This window comes from Myxine glutinosa, chromosome 6, assembly GCF_964187855.1.
Source record: "Myxine glutinosa chromosome 6, kmMyxGlut1.1, whole genome shotgun sequence".
Lineage (NCBI taxonomy): Eukaryota > Metazoa > Chordata > Myxini > Myxiniformes > Myxinidae > Myxine > Myxine glutinosa.
The window spans coordinates 66,358,767-66,383,672 of record NC_136266.1 but is presented as its reverse complement, the minus strand read 5'-3'; the positions used below and the strand labels follow the sequence as shown (position 1 = coordinate 66,383,672).

The following is a 24,906-nucleotide window of genomic DNA, read 5'->3' as shown; positions in this document are numbered from 1 at the left end:
TGAGTTTTCTTCTCTATCTATCTTGTCCACCCTATGCATCCTCTCCTGCCCCCTATTCTACCCACACCCATTGTTGGTCCAAGTCTGCCTGTATCTTGGCCTTCAACTCTGCTGTTGGTGTTTACCCCCTCTCAAATGTTATTTTTGTGCTACTGTATCCTGATCCATTCAGTGTACTAATTTAGCTCTTCCACAAGCCTCGACTATTTATACAAAAAACACCAGATCCACAATGTATTATCTAAATGCTCAGCAACACGACCGTCAAGCCCGGCCATGTTATTGTGCCTCTGAAGGAAGACGCATGGTCCCAACGCACAAGCACAATGTCTCGGTGTCTCTATCTCCATCTCCATCTTTATCTTTATCTGTAAATCTCTTTAACGGCCTCAATTATTCCCACCTTCGTGTGGAGTCAGCCAGGAAGGTTTTGGCACAAGACTTTCACGACCTTGCTGGCTGGGATTGATGTTGATTGATGGTGATTTGGGTAGGAATTTAAATTTGTTAATGGTGACGGCAATAATTCGTGAGACACTGATTGAGATTTAACCTCCACCAACAACCTCTGGCTTAACATCCATCCGAGGAATATTTATGCCCTGCCCAGAATGACAAGCACCAGGGTGAGAGTTTATAGCTGGGTCGACATTCGAACCCAAGCTAGACAGCTTATAGGACAGTGTGCATACTTCTAGGCTAAGCTGCCAGATATCTCAGAGGTTCAATTTGCATTCGAATTAGCATGAGAACCTGGTGGTGTGGTTATTGCATGGTGCTGCATCGGCAATTAACATATTTATGGGGAAAATTGTGCTTCCCGCAGTAAGACTTTGCTCCAGTAAGACTCCATACATATCTGTGACATCCTCAGTCTGTGTCGATGTGCCACATTGGATGTAAAAACATGGGACAGCTTTCAGTAGGTACTGACAGCTGTGCTTCACTTAGCTTAGGCTCAATGTTCTGGGTAATTTTATTGGCAGCTCGTAATGTTGCTGCCATTTCCTCCCTTGCTCGCATATCAGATTTGCTTGGCTGATTTATTTATTTTCCCATCCACATGCACATCCCAGGAGTGGATCCACATTTATGGACTTGCAAACAAACGCGCGTGTGTGTGTGTGTGTGTGTGTGTGTGTGTGTGTGTGTGTGTGTGTGTGTGTGTGTGTGTGTGTGTGTGTGTGTGTTTTGCTGAAAATTAGTCTTTTACCTTTAATTTTTAATATCTTATGCGGTTATCTTTGTACTACTGTTTATACACCCAGGGGTGGTGTTACCCATTTGGGGGCCCAATGCAAAACGCAGTAATGGCTGAGTGGGGCCCCTGTGAGCCTTGTTAATCTCTCATCACATGAAAATACACAATTTGGCATCTGCTGACAGTGTGGCGGGAACAAGGGACAAGAATTCCGCGCACCAGCAGGTGGCGCGAACGTCCAGGCGGGGAACTGTAATGCATGCCCCGCCTATCGGCCGATCGGCGACGCCCGGGGGCAAGGCGTGGCCTCGGGACATATATGCGGGCTCTAAGCTCGAGCCCGCCCAGTGTTGAAGTGCGACCTTTGAACAAAGACTCTTTGTTGTACAAACGCGTTGTGGCCTACCTCTCTGGCAATCGAGTAGTGTGTGCGCAGCACCACACTGGTGACCCCGATTGGTTCAGCCGTTGCTAACCCCCGAACGCGCCATGGCTACCAACACCGTCGCCGTCAAGCTCCCGGAGTTTTGGGAAGCACAAGCCGACGTTTGGTTTGTGCAGGCCGAAGCTCAATTTCAGCTCCGAGGCATCACGGCGGACGAGACCCGGTACTACCACGTGGTCGCCGCCCTCCGGCCCGGCACTGCCGCCCGAGTCGTGTCCATCCTTCGGCGCCCGCCGGGCGACAACAAGTATGAGGTGCTCAAACGTCTCCTCCTCGCCACGATCGGGCTCACGGAGATCGAACGGGCCGACCGCCTCCTGGACCTTCCCACCCTCGGCGACACACGACCATCCGTCCGGATGGATTCCATGCTGTCCCTGCTTGGAGACCAGCCCCCGGATTTCTTATTCCGGGCGCTTTTCCTACGCCAGCTACCTGTACAGGTACGCCTCGCGCTGGCCGGTTCCAAAATAAAGGAACCCCGCGCCCTGGCCGTAGAGGCCGACAAGTTTTTCGCGGCCTGCGACACGCGGTCGGTTTACGGTGCTGCCGTAGTGGATCCCTGGGCAGAGGCTACAGCGCCCCCGGCTTCCCTCGTGGCCGCTGCTGCGCCCCGCCCACTACCGCCGCCGCGGCCGCCGCCACCGCAAACCTGGTGCTACTACCATGCCAGGTTCGGCCGCAAGGCTAAAACGTGTCGCCCGCCGTGCTCTTTTGACGGGTCGGGAAACGACCGGGCCGGCGCTCATTAGCAGCCCTGAGCGTCGGCCATTCCGGCAGCCTCCTGTTCATCACGGACACCTTGTCAGGGCGCCGTTTTCTTTGTGACACAGGAGCGCAGGTAAGCGTCCTCCCCGCCTCCACGTTCGACAAGCAAGCCGTGGGCCGGGGCCCCGCTTTGCTTGCCGCCAACGGTACATCCATCCGCACATTCGGGAAGCGTTGCCTCTCACTGCGGTTCGGAGGGCAGCGCTTTCAATGGTCGTTTGTGACCGCCAGCGTGCCAATGGCCCTGCTGGGCGCGGGCTTCCTATGTGCGCATGGGCTGTTGGTCGAAGTAAAGCGCAGACGGCTCGTCCAGGCTGAAATCTTCAGCTCGCTCGCTTGTTTGCTGAGCAGCTCGTTGAGCGGCTCACTGAGCAGCTTGCCAAGCGGCTTGCTGGAAGGTTCCGTCCCGGCGAGTTTAGTTTGCACGCTTCCGGCAGCGGACGACTTTACCCACCTCCTAGCCAGTTTCCCTGCCCTCACGCGGCCCACCTTCTCAGTGGTGGCTGTTAAACAAGGGGTGGAGCACCATAAACCCACGGTCGGGCCGCCGGTCTACGCCCGGGCACACCGACTCGAACCCACGAAGCTCGCCGTGGCGAAAGCTGAGTTCGCCACGCTGGGGCGGCTGGGCATCGTACGGCGCTCCAACAGCGCTTGGGCTTCTCCTCTGCACATTGTGCCAAAGCCCGGCGGGGGATGGCTGCCGTGCGGGGACTACTGCCAGCTCAATGATGCCACTACCCCCAACCGCTACCCGGTCCCGCATATCCAGGACTTTTCCACCCGGTTGGCAAACACGACCGTGTTTTCCAAGGTGGACCTCATCCGGGGCTACCACCCGGTCCCCGTCCAACCGGACGATGTCCCAAAGACGGCCGTCATCACCCCTTTCGGCTTCTTCAAGTTCCTGCAAATGCCTTTCGGGTTGAAGAATGCGGCCCAGGTGTTCCAACGGCTTATGGACAGCGTCTTGAGTGACTTACCTTTTCTCTTTGTCTACCTGGACGACATCCTAGGCGCGAGCGCGTCCCGGGAGGAGCACCTGCTCCACCTCTGCATGCTTTTCGAACGCCTGGGCCAGCATGGCCTAATCATCAACCCCGCCAAGTGCCGTTTCGGCGTTGCCACCATCGACTTCTTGGGGCACCGCATCACCAGGCACGGGGCCGCCCCTTTACCGGCCAAGGTGGAGGCGGTCAGGGATTTCCCGTGACCCCGCACGATCAAGGGGATCCAGGAATTCCTGGGCATGGTAAATTTTTACCACCGCTTCGTGCCCCACGTCGCCCAGCTCCTCCGCCCCCTGCACGAGGCCCTCCGGGGCAAGCCGGGCAAAGGTGACATCGCCTGGTCAGAGCCGATGGCCACGGCGTTTGTGGGCACAAAGCTGGCCCTGGCCAACGCCACCATGCTGGCGCACCCGGCGCCCGATGCGCCGATCGCCCTCACCACCGACGCGTCGGACTACGCAGTGGGCGCAGTGCACGAGCAGTGGGTGCGTGGTGCTTGGCAACCGCTGGCGTTTTTTAGCCGGCAGCTTCGCCCGCACGAACGCCGCTATAGCACCTTCGACCGCGAGCTACTCGGGCTCCACCTGGCGGTCCGACACTTCCGCCATCTGCTGGAGGGCCGCCCGTTCACGGCTTTCGTCGACCACAAGCCCCTTGTGTTCACGATGGCCAAGGTCGCCGAGCTATGGTCGGCACGGCAGCAGCGTCACCTCTCTGCCGTGTCTGAGTATACGACGGACATCCGTCACATGGCGGGTATATACAACCCGGTGGCGGATTGCCTTTCCCGGTCCGTCGCACACGCGGTCCACCTCGGGATCGACTATGCCCGGATAGCGGAGGACCAGACCGCCAACCCCGGCGTCCAGGCCTTGCAGACCGCCGTCATGGGCCTCCGCGTCACCGAGGTGCCGTTCGATGCCGCGGGCGCGGCCCTCCTGTGCGACGTCTCCCTCGGCCGGCCTCGCCCCATCGTGCCCGCTGGCTGGCAGCGCCCAGTGTTCGACGCCATCCACGGCCTGTCCCACCCGGGCACGAAGGCCTCTCAGAAGCTCATCGCGGTGAAGTTCGTCTGGCATGGCCTCAGGAAGGAAGTCCACGACTGGGCCAGGACGTGCCTCGCGTGCCAGTGCGCAAAGGTCCACCGCCACACCCAGGCCCCATTGGCCCCGTTTACAGTGCCCGAGCGTCGGTTCGACCACGTTCACATCGACTTGATGGGACCTCTGCCCCCCTCGCAAGGATTCACACACCTCCTCACCATGGTGGACCGCACCACACGATGGCCGGAGGCCGTGCCGTTGGCGGCGACGTCTGCGGCTGATGTGGCGCACGCCTTCATCGCCACTTGGGTTGCCCGGTTCGGTGCCCCCTCGGACATCTCGTCCGAGCGTGGCCCCCAGTTCACCTCGGAGCTCTGGGGCATGGTGGCGCAAGGGCTCGGCATAAAACTACACCGCACCATGGCCTACCACCCCCAGGCCAATGGCCTGTGCGAGCGCTTTCATCGCTCAATGAAGGCTGCGCTCCGGGCTAGCCTCCGTGATGGCAGCTGGGCCGACAGGCTCCCCTGGGTCCTGCTGGGCCTGAGGACGGCGCCCAAGGACGACCTGCGCGCATCCTCAGCGGAGCTGGTCTTCGGGCAACCACTGCGGGTACCGGGCGAATTTATCCCCTGCTCCTCGGTCCGCGGCGCAACAGCACTCCACCCTGCAGGAGACCGCCTGGAGGTTCGCCCTGGTGCCGACGGCACACCACGGTTGCCCATCTTCCCACGTCACCCCGTAGCTTCGCACGGCAGAGTACCTCTTCGTCCGGCACGACGCCCACCAGGCACCGCTACGGCCCCCGTACGACGGGCCCTTCCGCGTGCTGGAGACCGGGGACAAGTATTTCACCATCAACATCGGCGGTGCCCCGGATCGTGTCTCCGTGGACCGCCTCAAGCCGGCCCACCTCGATCTGGACCACCCCCCGCAAGCAGCTCTGCCTCCGCGTCGAGGCCGCCCCCCGGCAGTCAGACCCCCGGCACCCCCCAGCCCCGCCGCCCCGCTACCCCCAGCCCTGCACGCATCACCAGGGGGCGTTTCGGCCGGGTCATCCGGCTTCCCCGCAAACTCACCTTTCAGGTGCGCGGGAATTCTGGGGGGGCGCATGTGGCGGGCACAAGGGACAAGAATGCCGCGCACCAGCAGGTGGCGCGAACGTCCAGGCGGGGAACTGTAATGCATGCCCGGCCGATCGGCGACGCCCGGGGGCAAGGCGTGGCCTCGGGACATATATGCGGGCTCTAAGGTCGAGCCTGCCCAGTGCTGAAGTGCTAGCTTTGAATAAAGACTCTTTGTTGTACCAACGCATTGTGGCCTACCTCTCCGGCAATCGAGTAGTGTGTGCGCAGCACCACAACAGTCTGTATGTCTGACGTCTATGTATTTGGTCATTACTTGTGCAATTTCAAGGAACTTACCTTGCCAAGGGGACTATAGGTCATATGGCAAAGGTTGGAGTGACTTCATTTCCCCACCGAAGGTGGGATGACGCAAATTTATCTTCGTAAACGTGTTCCATGTAGCGCCACTCCCGGTGGTGGTGGCAGAAAGTATTACAAGGGATGCTTCAGATCCCTCAATTGCATCATGAGTAAGAGGACTATTATTTTTACACTGGCTTAGCCTTTGTTTCTTTAGACTTCACTGGACTGCATAAAATCCCGAGGAATTCCCATGTTTTATCGCCTTCTTCCACCTTGGAAAGGTATATATATATATATATATATATATATATATATATATATATATATATATATATATATATATATATATATATACACATCAGCTTGAGGGTTGTTCCACATTACCATGGCATTTTCCAAGGCCATTTCAAATGTAATAACGTGATACCCCTGGCCGCTCCTGAAGATATACTTCAATTTATTTTATGTGACTAGTGGGCCCGTTGATCCGTTGTAACAAATTTTCATTGGTCTTCACCGCCTTGTAGCATACCTGCCTACCAGACTTGGTGGGGGGGGGGGGGGGGGGGGCGGTTATGATTTTGATTTTATGACACAAAGCCCAGTTATGATTTTATGACACAAAGCCCAGTTATGATTTTGCTTTAAATTCTCACATCGATGAGACACCAAGCCAATTTGTGTGCGTCATCTTTGGCAGTTTTTGAAAGCAATTGGCTGATCTTTCTCCTCACTGATACTCTTGTGTTTTTTATTTATACTTTGTATGCATACTAAAGGAACTCCAAAGGAGTGCATGAATGAAAACTAGGTATTTGGATAAATACAAACACACCTTTTGAAGAGCAATAACGACTTACCTTCATGAAATGCTTTATCCCCGGTCAGCTCAACATTACCTCGTAGGGGTCCAAGCCACCATTTTGTGCCGGCCTATTCAAACGTGCCTTGCCTTGGAAACACAATCTACTCTCATGGACCAATTAAAGTATATAATCAAAATCTGTGTTCTGGTTTGAGGATCAGATCTCATTAACTAAATAGGTGCCAAAATGTGGACTGAAATCTGAAATTTTAAAGAAATGAGTGATTATTACAACTCAGCTTATTTATTTATTTATATGCAAGAAAGGCTGTCATACGCCCACCATATTTACAAAAGAAAATACAAAATGCAATTGATTAATCGGGAGGAAGGTGAACGTCCTGAGATTTTTTTTTTTTTTTTACTTCTTCTTTTAGACTGTATTTTAATAACTGAATGTATATACAGCAATACAATTAAACAATATATATTGAAAACTGAAGACCCATAAAGTTCCAAAGGACCCAAAATAACCAGAAGACCACAAAGACACAAAACACTCTGAATACCCCAGTAATGCCGTGAAGCTGTGATTATGTGTCTATTAATTACGTACTGTTTCAACACTGGTTGCATCCTGTCTATTAATTATGTATGTCTATTAATTACGTGTTCTCCCCTGTTAACTCGTCTATTAACTCGTATGTAGCTGAAGCTCGTTTTTAGCTGCGACGAGCAGCTCTATGAGAGGGCCGCGTTGTTGTTCTTGTTGTTGGGGTGCCTTTTTGAATAGCGCATGCGCATACACTCGGACGTGCGTTGGTATGAGGTAAGAACATCGCGGACTAAAATCGCGATTTGTTTGAAGAAACCAGAATAAATTTAGCTGAAAGACAAAAAGACGCTAGTGCATGCGTATAATTTAATGACTGGTCGAATTTGGTAGCACATATTGCAATGGATATCCTCATGTTTCTACATGTCGCAGCTGGTGACCACACTGTGGTTATTTTTCTCTTGTTACATTTAGAACGAGTGATAACTGGCACATGTCGTCTCCCAGTACGGGAAAACCTGTATGTGACCGAAACTCGTTTTTGCACTTACAATAAGTGATAACTGGCACATGGCATCTCTCAGGACGGGCAAACATATATGTGGCCGAAAGTCGTCGATACACTTCGAACAGTGATTTCACGAGCCTCGATCTTGTATACAAAAAAAACAAAAAAACTGGCACATGGCGTCTCCCAGGACGGGCAATCTTTTATGTGGCCAAAACTCGTTTTTGCATTTAGAACGGGTGATAGCTGGCACATGGTGTCTCCCAGGATGGGAAAACTCATATGTGGCCGAAACTTGTTGTTACATTTGGAACGAGTGATAACTTGCACATGGTGTTTCTCTTCTGTGTCGATTTTGTCTCTAGTTATCCTCCAAATTAACTCTCCTTGCCTGCTTCTGTCTCACCCGCACCTGCACCTTCATCTGTTCGTACAGTGCAGTGATGTCACGCACTTGTAAATGCCTGCAGTGTGGAATTAAATGTAAAATAAAACAACAACAATATGATTATGTGGCACTTCCAAATATATTTATAAACACGCACCTTTCAAATTGTTTGTTTTTTAAAAATAACAATTTTGGTCGTTGTGGGACTGTCTCCATTGTAAACCCTGCCCTGCATCTAGGTACCTCTGCAATTCCAATTTAAACCTTTCTGCTGCCACTACCTTTCCAGGGAGACCATTCCGTGCATTAAATCCTCTCTGACATACCCTTGCCTTCATACTGCCCACACTAATCGTATTTACCTTTAGGTCTCTGGTCCTAACACTGTCCACTCTGCTGAAAAACTCCTAATGCACCTACGTTGTTCACATACTTCAGTAACTGAAACATCTCTATTCGATCCCCTCATAATCACCTCCTTTCTCATGTGTAAAGTCCTGTCTCCTTCAGCCGCTGCTTCGTCTACCTAGGCCTGGAATCTATGTAGTAGCTCTTTACTCTTCCTTCTCCAGAAGCTATGTTCTTCATCAGATGTGGTGACCAAAACTGAACACAATATTCTAGATGAGGCCTCACTAAATTCCTATACAGTGTTAAAACAAACTCTTGTGATTTATAACTTAACTCCCTACAAATACAGCCTTAAACCCTGTTAGCTTACCTATAGCTGTCTGGCACTGCCCTGTCTGCTTTACCTCCGTATCTATTACCACCCCGGATCCTTCTTCTGTGTGATGTGCTCCAAGATTGCCCCTCACATCATATATTCTCTATTTTTATTATTCTTACCCATCCCAATCATCATACATTTCTTATTTAAACTGCATCTTCCAGGCATGAATCAAATGGCCTCTTGTTTCCAATTTCCTTGTAGTTCCTCGTATCATTAGTCAATTCAAGCAATGGGCACGTGGAATAGATTGAGCAGTTCAAAACATCAACAGATATGCGGGGTGCTGTGTGCTTGTTCTGGCAAAATGCGGCCATGGGGTCAGTATATTGACTTGCGTTGACAATGATTGAGCATTGGTGATGTTTTCCATGCTGATGCACCACCCGAACCTCATTAACCTCCAACTGGCTCCCTACGGGAATTGTTTTTCGATTGGGTCATTGTCTTCATGAGCAGAAAAATGCTTTCTCCACAATGAGCGGTAAAATCACGCAGTATATGTGCGCTCCGGTTTGTTCGAGGGCGTAAAGTAGAAATGTGGTAAGTAAATTGCACAGTTTTGGATGAACCTGTTCATGAAAGTAGGAATAATTTGAGAACTCTTGTTGTGAAAAAAGGAGCATTATGATTCAAGATTGTCTTTGCAGCTATGCAATCCCAAAATCAGTACTTTGATATTTAATCCTTTAAAAGTCACCGAGTGAACACCTACATACCACTCAGGCCAGAAGGAAAATTAATAAGACCTTGTCTTATTAATTTTCTTATTAGACAATTTAGATGTTTTGCATATATTATATGGTTTCTGCTAATAAAGATAATATGGTGTCACAAATGGTATACTTTGACAGCTCAGACGTCACAAATCAAATTTGTCTCACTACATCTGGACACCTTCAATTTCTTCTCGCACTCAGTCCGCTTTGTGTTGGCTTAGCGGTTAGGGTGCAGGCTTGGGATCCTAGGATCCTGAGTTCGAATCCTGGTCGATCGCTGAATTAACACCAGGGCGGTTGACTCAGCCTGTCATCCTTCCGAGGTCGGCAAATTGAGTACCAGCTTGCTGGGATGAATGATCACGGTGTGTACCCCGATTTAGAATAGGTACACCATATCCCTGTGCATCGTAAGAGGCGACTAAGGGTTGGCGTCAGGAAGGGCATCCGGCCATAAAAACATTGCCTCAAAACAGAGCCCCATGAGGTCATGGGGCCCGCAAGGCCAACCCCCACTCTAGCGGGGAAAAATGGCCTTAAAACGATCATTCATTCATATTCATACTCAGTCCGCTTTGTGAGGCCAAAATTGGTGTGAAATTGCATGGGAGTTGGTTTGATTTGTCCATAAAACAGTTTGCTGGCAGATTTTCTTCAATGCAGCAGGACAAGAGACCACAGCAGACAAGAGACCAAGAGTTATTCCCGAGACGTAGTCTTGCTCCCGAGAGCGAGAGGTTAAATATAACTGCTGTTCAAAGCATATGGAATTCTGTATTATTACCGAGCAAAAAGTTTGCATTTTCATCTGATTGATTGGTTTTGCACATGTGATAGAAGTTAAGAAGGCTGAGGATGGAGCACTGAAGCAGTAGGAGGGCTCAGCATGGAGCAGTAGCAGTGGTGGGTGTGGAACAGTAGGAGGGATGTGCATGGAGCAGTAGGAGGGATGAGCAGGGAGAGGGTGCAGGGATGAGTGGGGGAAAGGGAGCAGGAGCAGAAGGAGGAGGTGGCAGAACAGGAAGAGGGAGCAGGGGTGTTCCATTAATCAATAAGCTTGTAGAGCACTTGTCAAGTGGCTTAAACATTCAAGCAAGCTCTCCAATGAAATGGTTGATAAAAAACGGTTGGCCTGGCAAATGTTTTTTTTTTTTTTTTTTTTTTTGTTGTATACTGAATCGAGGCTCGTGAAAGAGCTAACATTTATTTCACAAACAAATCAACCAGACAAACAAAATATACAAAAAGAGGGAGCGGAAGACAAGATGGGGAGAGAAGGGGAAGCGCACAACCACAACATTTGAGAGCAGGGAGAAGTGTGGGAGGGAGAGGGCTTGGGGGCAGGAGGCGTGGGAAGGGGAGGGGGGGGGGGGGGGGGAGAGGTATAAAACACAAGGGGACCGAAATTAGCGGGGGTAGAAAAGATCAAGGTTTTGGATGGGGGAGGATAAGAGATGGTGGTGAACAGCTGTTTTAAAGACCTAGAGGGTGGAGTGGGATTGAAGAGAGTGAGGGAGTTTGTTCCAGAGGCGGGAGAAAAGAGGAATGAAGGAGTGAAGGTGAGCAGAAAGTCTTGATTTTGGCAGTTTAACCATAAGAGGGTTGCAGGCAGATCTTGTGAGACCTGTAGGAATATTTGGGGGACAGAGCCCAGAGAGGGCTGGGGGGGGGGGGGGCAAGGCCAGAGAGGAGTCGGTAGAAGACGGAAAGACCACCAACCTGCCTGCGGTGAGTGAGTGAAAGGCCCTTGGAGTTAGCTTCATCGCGGGAGATTCCAATGATTCTGAAAATTAGTGATTCATACATTTGTGAAGATCAGGCATTCGATGATGAGCGCTTTGGGTTATCTTGTCCCGTTTGATTACTCATTGTGATCCTCCCATTATGTTAATTGTTCTTTTAATTAGATCTTTAATTTGTTTCATTTTGCCTTCCTAACTCTGGAGATTTCCCCCACGGAATACCCAGGCACGGCTGCGGCAGCCGTCACGGAGATCCCGCTGGTTAATTATTTTCATTGCACTCAAAGTTACACTTTGGGCACATTCCTTAATCTTTTCTTCACTCAACATAATTGTTGGAACTGTAGAAAAAGTTAAGTTTAATGCTTTGGGAATATGGAGAAGGAGGAACGACAGCCCTGCTTAAAGCTTGGTTATAAGATCTATGCTTGGTCATAATCAGTAGTTTCTTAAAATTCACAGATTTCACTTTAGATTTCAGCACTTATTTAATATTTCAGGTCTGATCCTCAAAACCAAACCCAGATTTAGATTATTTACTTTACTGTAGTCCGTGAGAGTAGATAGTATTTCCATGGCAAGGCACTTTAGAATAGGCTGAAACAAAATGGCGGCTTAACAACCCAGCGATGTGACAGAGGGCTGAACAAGATGGTGCACCGCCATTTTGGTAAGGTTTATTTATTTATTTATGTATTGTGATGAGCCTCCCCTAAATTATCTTCAAAAAGGGGGTTTAAAACACCCAAACATCTAGTTTTCATCCATGCACTCCCATGGAGTTCCTTTAGTATGCATGCAAAGTTTTGGGCCACTAAGTTTTATGGTTTTGGAATTATGGAGGCAACACACACGCACAATAACTGACTGACAAACATTGCCTTTTATTATTATTATTATTATTATTATTATAGATTGTCATAACACACTGTTTACGCTTGACTCCAATTTGCCCTGGCAGCTCCTGGAGCCATTGTGCCATCAGCTTTGTGAGTTTGTGCGCAGTGGAAATACAATGCTGCACCGCTTCACACTTCAGTTCCTCCCAGCGCTCATCACTTGCCTGCTCACTGCCAGGGGATCGGGGAATGCACGGCGAGCCAGCGGCTCTTTGGAAGCCCTATTGCTGGCTTTGTACAACTTGGTGAGGAGGTGCCCCAAATATACCCATCCATAAATTGTTAGGGTCTTCTTACATTGACTGTACATCCATTTCTTTGTCCACATTCACCAATCTGGTTAAGCATCCATCAATCAATACATGCACTCATTCACAGCTGCAAGTCAATTCATCCACCCATTCATCCATCAATATGCAATCATTCGTATATCATCCATTAACTCATTAATGAGTCATTCATCCATCCATCTACTCATTCCTGTATCTATTTATCCATTCTCACATTCGTTCCCTCAGCTGTCTATAAATCCACCCATATCGATTTAATATATCACCCATCCATCACATTATTCAGCTGTACAGATGTACATCCTCTCATTTATCTCTCCATCTCCATGTCCAAACATTCATACTTGCATCTACCGACTCGTGTACCCATTAATTTGCCTACCTACCTATCCATATCAAAAATCTGCCAAGGAGTTTTCTATTTCCCATACTATTTTGGAAATACTGTACAGTATTATGATTTACTAGAAGGTACCTGTGAAAATTCAACATAACGTAAAATGCGACTTGAACAACATTACGCAAGGAATCGTTAAATATGTGAATTTAATATTGATCAGCTATGTGCTCCTTAAAAATGTTGCTTGATTAAATCAACCTCACCGCCCCCCCCCCACCCCCCAATCCCAAGTCCTCAACTCCCCCCCCCCCCCAACAACATCAAGTCCTCAACTCCCACCCTCCGCTCCCCCCCTCCCTTCCCCCACGATTGGAGCCGAAGCTAGACAGCTCGGGGGTGAGTGTGCATCTCTTTAGACTATCCTGCCAGCCAAGAGACCGAGCACATGGCATCAAAGAAGTTTAATAATATAATTTTGGGTGAATTATGTGAAATTTAGAGATTGGATTTTGTTGAAGACATTATTCTGGTGTATTGTGCAGATCATATACTTGGTTAAATATTGAGTAAATATTGTCAACACAACTGTACAGGATTTTAAAAAATCATCATAATACAATGTTGAATTTATTTTGTAATTTCTGTGCAATATTCATTGCTGAAAGATATGCACACGAATATATTTAAATTTTATCTGGCATGGTGGTGCAGAGGTAGTGCAGCGCATTTGCCTATCTAGTTGTCTGGTCTGGGTTCAATTCCCGACGCAGTATAAATTGTGTGATTGGTGCTTTCTCGGCAGGCCATTACATCTTAGACTTTACCATCCATCGGGTGAAGCCAAAGCAGTATGTGACCTCAGTGAGTTCAGCTAGTAAACCTTAAAGATTCTACGGTGTTTTTTTTTTGTCAAATGTAGGCGAGTTATCTCCAGCACTCTCAATAAGATTACATATTCCATTCCAAATCACATTTGATCAATCATCAATCATCAGGCATGGGCAGCCAGTTCATGAAAGACTTGAGCAAAAAAACATTCCTTGACCAATCCCACAAGAAGGTGGGAATAATTGGTACCGTTAAAATGTTGGTGGCTGGCAAGTTGGCCTAGATGTATGCACACTCACCTCTAAACAGTCTGGACTGGGTTTTAAACCCAGGCCAGCTATTTAATCGTCCCAATGTTTCATCGGCAGGCCGACAGGATGAGTCATCAATTGGTCTGCCATCCCTCGGATGGACGTTAAACTGGCATCACATCCCCTGGCATTAGTTTGCGGACGTCTACACGGTGTTGTCTGCGATGAGTAGGTGAGTTATCGCCAGTCATCCTGAACAAATGATAATTTCCGACCCTGGCTCACTGTGTTGGAGTGGCGACCTGACCAGGATTGTAACCCGAGGCATAGAACCTGCTTCGGCAGCACCAATGCTCTCTATAGAGCATGGTTCATGATTGATCGTGATCGTAAATTCTTAGTCGTAGTACTCGATCTACACGTTTCCATTTTCACGGGTTGCTCAGAGACTTCACTTTTGGAGGACTGGTAGCCCGGACACCAGGATCCGCTCCAGAAAACAAGAACATCTTGCATCAAAATGTCAATCTAATACAAAAAGACTACCCAGGTGTGACTCCAAAATATGAATATAAAGAATCAATTGAAATGAGGAAATGGAATGAAACTTGAAAGCTATTTTTTTTTTAAAGTTAATTTCAAAGATCTGCCTTCAACACAAGAATGAACCACAAGCACGTCAAGCACTCCTTGCCAAGAGTAAATCAGGAATGTAAGTGCAGCATTCACCATTTTGTGCGCAGAAGACATAAAACTCGCCGAGGCAGGCCCACCTTGACTCACTCCCTTTGGCGATTGCCAGGAGAATTTATTCCACTTTATGGAATGAACATTTGAGCTCTTCACATTCAAAAATGAACTTATTCCACATTTAAAAATGAGCCTTAATTGTATGATAAAGATCCCACGGTGTCCTTCACCAAGAGTCGGAGATCCGGCACCGTGAACAAGTTACAAATTCCTGAACACTGAGTATGCGTCGTTATAATATCACGTGATATTTATCGATACACTGCTAAAGACGAAAGAAACTCCCGTGGTGTTGTGGATGGCGTGCTTGCCTCGCAAGTGGGAGGAAAAGAGGTCCAATTCTCTGGTGGATTGCAACATTGGGAAAGTTTCTTCACTACAAATGTCTTTGTTCACCAAGTACCGTGGTTCTTAACCTGGGTTCGACCGAACCCCAGGGGTTCAGTGAGCCAGTCTCAGGGGTTCGGCGGAGCTCCTGCGAAACGCATTGCAATTTTTTTTTTTTTTTTTTAGTTTTGTATCAAATTTGAATCTATGTGTAATTACGCTTATTATTAATATTATTATTATTTTGCTATGTATGTTACGAACGAATGGGCATGTTATTTGTAATTGTATTCACATCCCTTTCATGGTTTCTCTGGTCTGTGTTTAAGATAAGTTGTTTCACACTGACTGAAGTAAGTATTTTTTTTTTTTTTTTTTTTTACTGAATCGAGTCTCGTGAAAGAGCTAACATTTATTTCACAAACAAATCAACCAGAGAAACAAAATATATAAAAAGAGGGAGCGGAAGACAAGATGGGGAGAGAAGAGGAAGCACACAAACACAACATTTGAGAGCAGGGAGATGTGTGGGAGGGAGAGGGCTTGGGGGGGGGGCGTGGGAAGAGGGGGGGGGGGTGTGGGAGAAGTATAAAACACAAGGACACCAAGGACTTCCCGGACAGAAGTTGGTATTTCAAAAAATGGATTTGGGGTGAAATTAGTGGGGGTAGAAAAGATCAAGGTTTTCGATGGGGGAAGATAAGAGATGGTGGTGAACAGCTGTTTTAAAGACCTGAAGGGTGGAGTGGGATTTAAGAGAGTGAGGAAGTTTGTTCCAGAGGCGGGAGAAAAGAGGAATGAAGGAGTGAAGGTGAGCAGAGAGTCTTGATTTTGGCAGTTTAACCATAAGAGGGTTGCAGGCAGATCTTGTGCGACCTGTAGGAATATTTGGGGGACAGAGCCCAGAGAGAGCTGGGGGGGCAAGGCCAGAGAGGAGTCGGTAGAAGACGGAAAGACCACCAACCTGCCTGCGGTGAGTGAGTGAAAGGCCCTTGCAGTTAGCTTCATCGCTGGAGATTCCAATGATTCTGAACGCTTTGGTTTCAACAGCGTGAAGACGAGCTAGGTGTGAGGCAGGAGCACCAGCCCAGAGGGGAGAGCAGTATTCCATTGAGCTGCGGATGAAAGCCTTGTATGTGGTGAGGAGCTCAGGTGTGCCAAGGAAGGACTTCGCACGACGGAGGATGCCCAGTCGGCGACTGGCTTTGGAGGCCAGATTTGAAATGTGGTTTTCCCAGGAAAGATCATGGCAGATAGTGAGATCCAAAACTTGAGTGACAGAACTTCGAAGAGACGATTATTCAGAAAGTGGATGGGAGGGTTGTCCAGTCGTTCTTTTCGGAGAGACATCGTAAGAGTGTGAGATTTGTCATGATTGAAACACATGTTCCACTTGTTTGCCCAGTCTGTGATTTTGTCCAGGTCTGCAGAGAGTGAGCAGGCTGCAGATTGCTGATCTGAGGGATGAGGAATGCAGAGCACAGAGAGTAGAGTCATCAGCAAAGAGATAGAGAGGATTTTCAAGAGAGTCAGAGAGATCATTGATGAAGACCAGAAAAAGCACAGGGCCCAGAACACTGCCTTGGGGAACTCCAGCCTGAGCAGGAAGAGGAGATGAGAGAAACCCATTCAGGGCCACACGTTGACTACAACTAGAGAGGAAGTCCACCAGCCATGCGTGGAGATTTCCATGGATACCAAAGGAGGAGAGTTTGGTGAGCAGAGCGGGGTGCCAGACCGTATCGAGGGCACGTGATATGTCAAGGGAGACAGCTCTAATTTCCTGTTTGGCATTGAGGACCTCCATCCATTGTTGAGAAAGCAGAAGCAGCATGTCCAGAGTAGAGTGACCAGGTCTGAAACCAAATTGATGATCAGAGATCAAGCCATTGGAGAAGAGGAAAGATTTCATATCTGAAGCAATGATGGATTCCATGACTTTGCTGATAATTGGGAGAAGGCTGATTGGTCTGTAGTTGCTAGGATCTGTTTTTGCACCTTTTTTGTGCAAAGCGGTGATGTTGGCTGATTTCCAAGCAGATGGCAGATGACCGTGAGCAAAAGAGAGGGTGAAGAGAACAGAGAGAGGGAGTGAAAGGGCGGAAGAACAGGATTTTAGGACCCGTGGGCTGATGCCGTCAGGTCCAGTTGCAGAATCAGAGTCGAGGGTTGACAGAAACTTTTCCACCTTGTCAGGAGGAAAGGACACAGAGTCTAGGAGCAGCTGGGTATGGCTGGGTATGGTGGGTATAGAGAGGGATGGGTTTGGGACACAAGATTTAGAGGCAAACACAGAGTTGAGGCATTCAGCATTTTCACGTGCGGTCAGCCGTGTAGCCGTTTGAGGTGAGGGAGGGGATGGAGCGGGAACAAACACCAGAAACAGATTTGACCAGATGCCACCAGGATTTGGAAGAGGGAGACAGATAAGAGAGTTCGGTCCTGAGAACGGAGAGATATTGTTTCCTGGCTCTCCTGAGGGTGGACACACACTTGTTTCGGGCTTTGTGAAAGGAAATGAGATTTCCTTCCGTTGGATTTGCTTTCCAGGAGATGAAAGCAAGTTGTTTCTGGGCAACAGCCTCACCACAAGATTCCATGTACCATGGACGGGAGGAAGGGTATGACAACTGAAGACGTGATGGGATAAATCTGTGCATGAGAGAGAGCAATTTACTTTGGAAGAATTCCCAGGATGAGTTGTCAGAGGCGGTAGAGATGGGAGACCAGTCCAGATGATTGATGGCTGCTTGAAGACCGTGCCAGTTGGCCTGAGTGAAATGCCAGACTCGTCGACGCTGAGGAGGCTCTCCGAGAATGGTCAGAGAGATGTCCACTTTAACAAGCACATGATCAGATGAGCCGATTGGAGCAGAAGAAGAGCAGCAGACATTTTCAGGGAAGTTGGTCATAACCAAGTCCAGAAGAGAAGATGCTCCTTTGACTGAGATCCGGGTCGGGAATTTGACAGATTGTGTCAGTCCCATTGAGTCACAGAAGTCCTTCGCTGAAGAGCCATGGCTGGTGAGAGAGGTACCCACACCCAGCCAACTGGCATGGTGACAATTGAAATCACCACATATGAGGAAGAGAGAGTTGGGATGGGTATATAGAAGTTGGTCCATATTATCAGACAGCGAGATGTAGATGGAGTCATCACTGTTTGGTGGACGTTACAACACACATATGAACAAAAGGTGAGAGCGAAGGGGCAGCCGTAGCCAAAGGTATTCCTGGGGGTGAGGAGGAGAGAGGGCAGTGCAGGGCGAGTGGGGAAGATCGTTTTTTATAAAGATAGCAACCCCACCTCCAGAACGAGGTTCAGGTCCATCATACCAGAGGAGGGAGTAACCTGGGAGAGATACCAAGGAATCAGAGACATCATGAAGGAGGAAAGTTTCTGTTAAGCAGATCACGTCTGGTTTGTCAGAAGCAACCTGTATGGAGAGATCAGTCAAGTTTGAGCAAAGGCCCCGGAAGTTTGAGGTCCATACCGTTCATGAAGAGGAAGGGGGAGCATCGGATACAGAACAGGGGGGGGGAGGGGTCGGGTAAGATGTGGAAGAGGAGGAAGAGGTAGGGAGAGCTGTTGAAGGTGTGTCAAAGATTTCAGAATAGCTTGGAGAAAGGGAAGAATGGGGCGGACAAAAGGTTTGATGGTGATTGGGTGAGGCACATTGAGGTGTTATTTGAGGAGGGGGAAGAGCGAGGCAGAAGGTTGGGGGAGATGAAGGTGAAAGTTGGAAGGGGGAAGAAGCGGGGAGGATGCTTTGAGGAGGAGGGGTGAGAGGGGAGTCTAGGAGGGGAGGAGCGAGGGAGAGTCTCGGAGGGGAGGGGTGTGGGGGGAGTTTATGAGGGAAGGGGCAAGGGGGGAGATTTGAAACGGATGGGTGATGGGGAAGATTTAGATGGGAGGGGCAAGGGGGTAGATTTGGAGGGGAGGGTGATGGGGAAGTTTTGGTGGGGAGGGGTGATGGGGAAGTTTTGGAGGGAAGGGGTGATGGGGAAGATTTGGAGGGGAGGGGTCAAGGGGGAAGATTTGAAAGGGATGGGTGATGGGGAAGATTTGGAGGGGAGGGGCAAGGGGGTAGATTTGGAGGGGAGGGGTGATGGGGAAGTTTTGGAGGGGAGGGGTGTTGGGGAAGTTTTGGAGGGAAGGGGTGATGGGGAAGATTTGGAGGGGAGGGGCAAGGGGGAAGATTTGAAAGGGATGGGTGATGGGGAAGATTTGGAGGGGAGGGGCAAGGGGGAATATTTGAAAGAGATGGGTGATGGGGAAGATTTGGAGGGGAGGGGCAAGGGGGTAGATTTGGAGGGGAGGGGTGATGGGGAAGTTTTGGAGGGAAGGGGTGAGATTGGATTTTGAAAAGTGTACGATTTATGGGAAACGAACATTTATTGCAAAATGAGTTTCTTGAGACCTTCGAGTCAAAAATATGTTTGAGGACGCTGAAGGAGGGGTGGAGTGCAGGAGAGTTTTGGGAATGTAGAAAAGAGGAACTGTAAGAGATGGATTTTTTTTTTGGAATGAATGGATTTGGTGAGCAAGTTGAAAGCATCCTTTTATCGAAGAAGAAGAAAAAGGTGTTATAATATACAACAGAATACAGTTCTTCAGGGGAAAGTTTAAACATTTTTAACAACGTGATCACGAACAACATGGTCGAAGAACGAACGAACAAAGAAGAACAACGAATAAACGAATAAGAGCAGAGAAGGAAAAATGATTTTTTTTTTTTTCCTGAGTTGAGATTTTAAACAAGGAAGTATGGGTGGAAAGACTGGGACAAAAAACAGGGAACGAAAGTAATTGCAGCACAATCGACGAACCGCTGAGAGAAAAACAAAGCCTCAAGGTTGGACACGGAAGCCTACTAGGCCTCAGAATACGCGACACGAATTAACCGACGATTTTGTATGCAGGTATGAAAAATTAACACCGAGAATCTTACTAAAGACACACTATAAGTATACACACCGAAAGATAGATACAGTTACGACAAAAACACAATTGTGAAAAAATTACTTAACTTCGAAAGCGTGAGCGCATGGACAGCTTCGAAAGAACTTGACCTCCAATCTTGTGCATGCGCAACAGGTTGAATTGAATCAATGAGGTTGAATCAATGAGCAACTTGCTAATTATTCTGTTGATGGTGCTTACTTGCTTACTTACTTACTGGATTTTGGACTTTGCAGGTGTTTGGAAATTCCAGTGAATAGCCTCGATTAGCTTGCCGTGTGCTGTGCGTCATTGGTCGCGCCTTACTTTGGAGTTGCTGATTAATTGAAAAGTAAGTTGGAAATGTTTGTGGATATGCAGGGCGGGTTCAAAGTTATATTAAAGTCAAAAGTGGATGGTGATTATAAAATATGATTGAATTACTCAGAAAATTAGGTGGAGGTGATATAACTCCTTTGGTCGCAATTCAAAACTAACAATTCGCAGATTTCTATGTCATATTATAATGGGATTTGAGGTGACATAGAGTTGAGTAGATGATAAATCCCGTCATCGTAACTATAAGTTATGTTTTTTCGTTAAAATTTCTCAGTTTTCAGAGGGGTACTGATTATATTTAAGCATGTTCCTTTTTTCATTTTTGTCATATAATTATTTGCCCAAACTCAATTAAGATCAGTTTGTTACTTCTTTTTTTTTTTTCCAGTATGTCGAGCAAAAAAAGGAAGTGGTCGGAGGATTACGTGCGGTACGGATTCATGTGTTTGACGGAATGGGACGGAAGTCAGCGTCCTCAATGCATGCTTTGCAATGTCAAGTTGAGCAACTCCAGCCTAGCACCAGCAAAACTACAGGAACACTTCAAAAAAAACTGCATGGCGAGGGGCAGTACAAAGACGCAACGGTGGATGAATTCAAATTGAAGAGAGTCCGATTCGACGCAAGTGCTACCTTGCCCACTCTCGGTTTCGTTCCAATTGACAAACCGATTCTCACCGCGTCGTATGAAGTTATGAAGTTATGAAGTTATGAAGTATGAAAACAAAGAAGTTTGCCTGATGGCAAAGTAGGGCAAACCACGCACCGTTGGCGAGACACTCATCAAACCGGCTGCGTTGAAGATGGCCAACATCATGCTGGGAAAAGCTGCTGAAAACAAGTTGGCTCTCGTTCCACTCTCGAATGACACCATCAGATGCAGAATCGACGACATGAGCGACGTCATCCTCGCCCAGGTAGTTGCAGATTTAGCTGCGAGCCCGACGAAATTCAGCCTTCAACTCGACGAGACCACTGATGTTTCGAATTTGAGCCAGCTCATCTTATTTGTGCATTATGTCAAAGGAGACGAGATCAAGGAAGACTTTCTGTTCTGCAAGCCTCTCACAACAACGACGAAGGCAGCTGACGTGAAGAAGCTTGTGGACGACTTCTTCAGAAGCAACGGCCTCTCGTGGAACATGGTGTCTGCAGTTTGCTCGGACGGAGCTCCAGCCATACTGGGATGCAACTCCGGTTTAAGAGCGCTGGTGAAGGCCGATACACCACACATCATCGTCACACACTGCGTCCTGCACAGACACGCGCTGGCATCAAAAACCCTGCCTCCAAAACTGGCCGATGTTCTGAAAATCGTCGTTGAAACTGTGAATTACGTGCGAAGCCGTGCTCTGAATCATCGCATCTTCAAAGAGCTGTGCAATGAAATCGGCTCTGAATTCGAAGTCCTTCTCTACCACTCTAACGTTCGATGGTTATCACGAGGGAAGGTAGTGAGCCGTGTTTTTGTCTTGCATGTAGAATTAGCCCTGTTTTTGCGAGAACACCAGCATTGCCATGCAACGCACTTCCAAGACTCAGAGTTCATCCTCGCCTTGGCGTACTTGGCTGACATCTTCGACGCACTCAATCATCTCAATTGCCAGATGCAGGGCGGTGGAGTGAATGTCATCGAATCTGAAGAAAAGCTGAGCGCTTTCCGAAAGAAGTTACCGTTGTGGAGGCGGCGAACAGAGAACGACATCTTCGCAAACTTTTCGCTACTGGACGAGTGCGTGAGCGGGATCGAAGATGAGTCTGAAGTTGGAGGCCCTGCTGTACCGGGGGAGCTGAAGCAAGTGATTGCCACGCATTTGGATGAGCTGGGAAAGTCATTCGACGGCTACTTCCCCGACCAAGAGCAATACCCAGCATGGGTGCGGCAGCCGTTTGCTTTCGACGTTGCAACGGCAGATGTCAACGACCAATAACTCGACGACCTCATCAAACTTCAGCAGAGCCAGACTCAACAACAACTCTTCGGCACAACAACGCTCTCAACTTTGTGGTGCCGCCAAATGGAAGGGTATCCTCACATAGCTAAAATTGCCCTTGAGATCCTCACGCCGTTCGTTACAACGTATCTCTGCATGCGTTTTCGAAACTGGTGGACATTAAAACAAAGAAAAGGAGCAGGATTGCATGCGAAAATGATTTGAGGGTGGCCCTTGCCAAAACAAAACCACGCATTTCCCAGATCGCCTCCCGAAAAGAAGAACAGAAAACGCATTAAGATGCAATTCTTCTTAATTTGTCAAATTTGAGGGGTTCCGCGAGTGTTAGGTGGGTTTCGTTAGGGTTCGGCGCCTTTAAAAAGGTTAAGAACCACTGACCTAGCAGTAGAGTAGGCCAACCTGGCCATTTTTCAATTGATGGATAGCCTTCCAGCTGGCCGTGCAGATAGCGAGTGATCTGGTCTTTTTTTTTCTTTTTCTTTTTTTTAATACAAGGTCAAGGCTCGTGAAAGAGCTAACATTAATCACAAAAACAAACAAATAAAAATAAAAACAGACACATAAAGCATATAATAAGGAGAGCGGTAGACAAGATGGGGAGAGAGGGGGAAGCACACAAACACAACATTTGAGAGCAGGGACATCACGAGATCTGTGGAAGGGAGAGAGCTTGGGCTTGGGGGGGAGGAGGCGTGGGACATTTATTAACTGAGGGATAATGTTTTATGACTGTTATTAACACTAGGAAATACCCACTTGCCATCTAAGATTGTGGTTGTTGTGTGGGCAACATCCCCTACACTGTCTGCAAATCCACATGTCCAGGTGTTCACATGTCATATGTGAACCGTTATCCAAGATGACAAATGGCAACCGTTGTTACCGTACCCCGCGCGCGTGAAGCGGAAAGCAGGGTTAAGCAATTGGTTCACTTTGTCTGACTGTCTGCAGACGTCAGTCTATGATTGAGGAACGACTTTATTTCAATTGAATTTTACTATTTTGGACACTGTAGATCATGAATCAGAACATGAACCTGCAGTTTAGCAGAACTTTGCCTCTGAATTTGGTAAATTGTACGGAATCTCGTCCAGATCGCGCGTGCACACAGAAGACAGGCAATTGCTTTGGTCTGTCTGCTTAATTATTCCAAACACGAGCTTGTGTTTTTAGGGATGATATAAGAACACAAACAGGCACGAATAACTAATTTAACATGTTAAATAAGGCAGTGTAAAAGACGCTGCATCAATGGCAGTAAACATCCGGATTTATTTTTTCTACAGCCTTTAAAACCTTTATTTTATTTCAATTTAATTATTTGCTTGGACACTGTATAACACAAATTGCCTTCTTGCAACTTCCCAAAATCTCTAATTTAGTAGTATTACTTGGAAAAACATTATGCCATATCAACCATTCAAATGTGCATTCGTGCTCTCATTGTTGGAGAATATCGAGATTTAAACAAAATGGCGGCTCTTAGGACATATAGACTTTAAAATGGCGGCTCTTCAGACATATAGATTTCAAAATGGCGGCTAGTAGGACATATAGGTTTTTAAATTGCTTGGGGGGAGGAGGCTCGTAGGACATATAGATTTTAAAATGGTGGCTCATAGGACATATAGATTTTTAAATGGCTTGGGGGGAGGAGGCTCATAGGACATATAGATTTTAAAATGGCGGCTCATAGGACATATAGATTTCAAAATGGCGGCGGGTATGACATATATATTTTTAAATGGCAACTCATAGGACATATAGATTTTAAAATGGCGGCTCATAGGACATATAGATTTAAAAATGGCGGCGGGTATGACATATATATTTTAAAATGGCAACTCGTAGGACATATAGATTTTAAAATGGTGGAACATAGGACAAATGGATTTCAAAACATGGCTGCAGGTAGCATAATTTCCTGAGGGTGCAGCTCTGCCGCTGATGTAGGTTAGAGCAGGAACTTGTAAGGATTTCATGATGCTGGTGATAGCTCGCTTATTCTTCATAAAGGACACCATGGGATATTTAACATGCACAAAGAAATACTGGCAGACGGGATGCCCAATTTAACATCCACCGAGGGACTGCCCACACACTGAATCACTCGCTGCCTGTGAAACATCAGGACGACAGCTTATATTTGGGTCAGGATTCGAACCAAGGCTAGATGGCTCAGAAGCAAGTGTACATATCTCTAAGCTATCCTTACAACCCACCACCTGGTTCAAGAAAGTTTTCCACAAAGTTCCAAGCTTCAGTTCTATAGTTCTATTTTCTATTTTTTTCTCTATTTTTCTATAGTTCTGACAGCACATACGTAGACAAAGGTACATATACCATTGTTAGTTATACTATCACTTTTGTTTGTCCAATACTCGACAGATACTCACCTTGATGTAGCCTATTATTAATTTATCTATTGAGTATTATACCTTTTTGGACCGGTCGTGATATTGTGAAACCTCAATGTTTACCTCGACCTCATGTGACATACCTGATCCAGCGATGCACCTGTTTGTATTAGGCCTATATAATTCAGGATTAGCTTTCGTTGACTGCTAATAAGTAATGTATTTAAAAAACAATCGTTAATCATCATTCAGGAATAAATTCAATGCTATATTAATTATTCAA

At 47.6% G+C, this 24,906-nt stretch overlaps 1 protein-coding gene across 2 annotated transcripts in view; it reads left to right on the top strand.

Moving 5' to 3' along the window:
* LOC137429905 (hyccin-like) overlaps positions 1-24,906 on the top strand; it is an 85,126-nt gene that overhangs the window by 20,359 nt on the left and 39,861 nt on the right. For both annotated transcript variants that reach the window (XM_068120266.2, XM_068120265.2), the window contains exon 4: positions 12,307-12,489. In XM_068120266.2, coding sequence (XP_067976367.2) covers positions 12,307-12,489 — 183 coding nt within the window. The remainder of the gene's footprint in view (positions 1-12,306; positions 12,490-24,906) is intronic.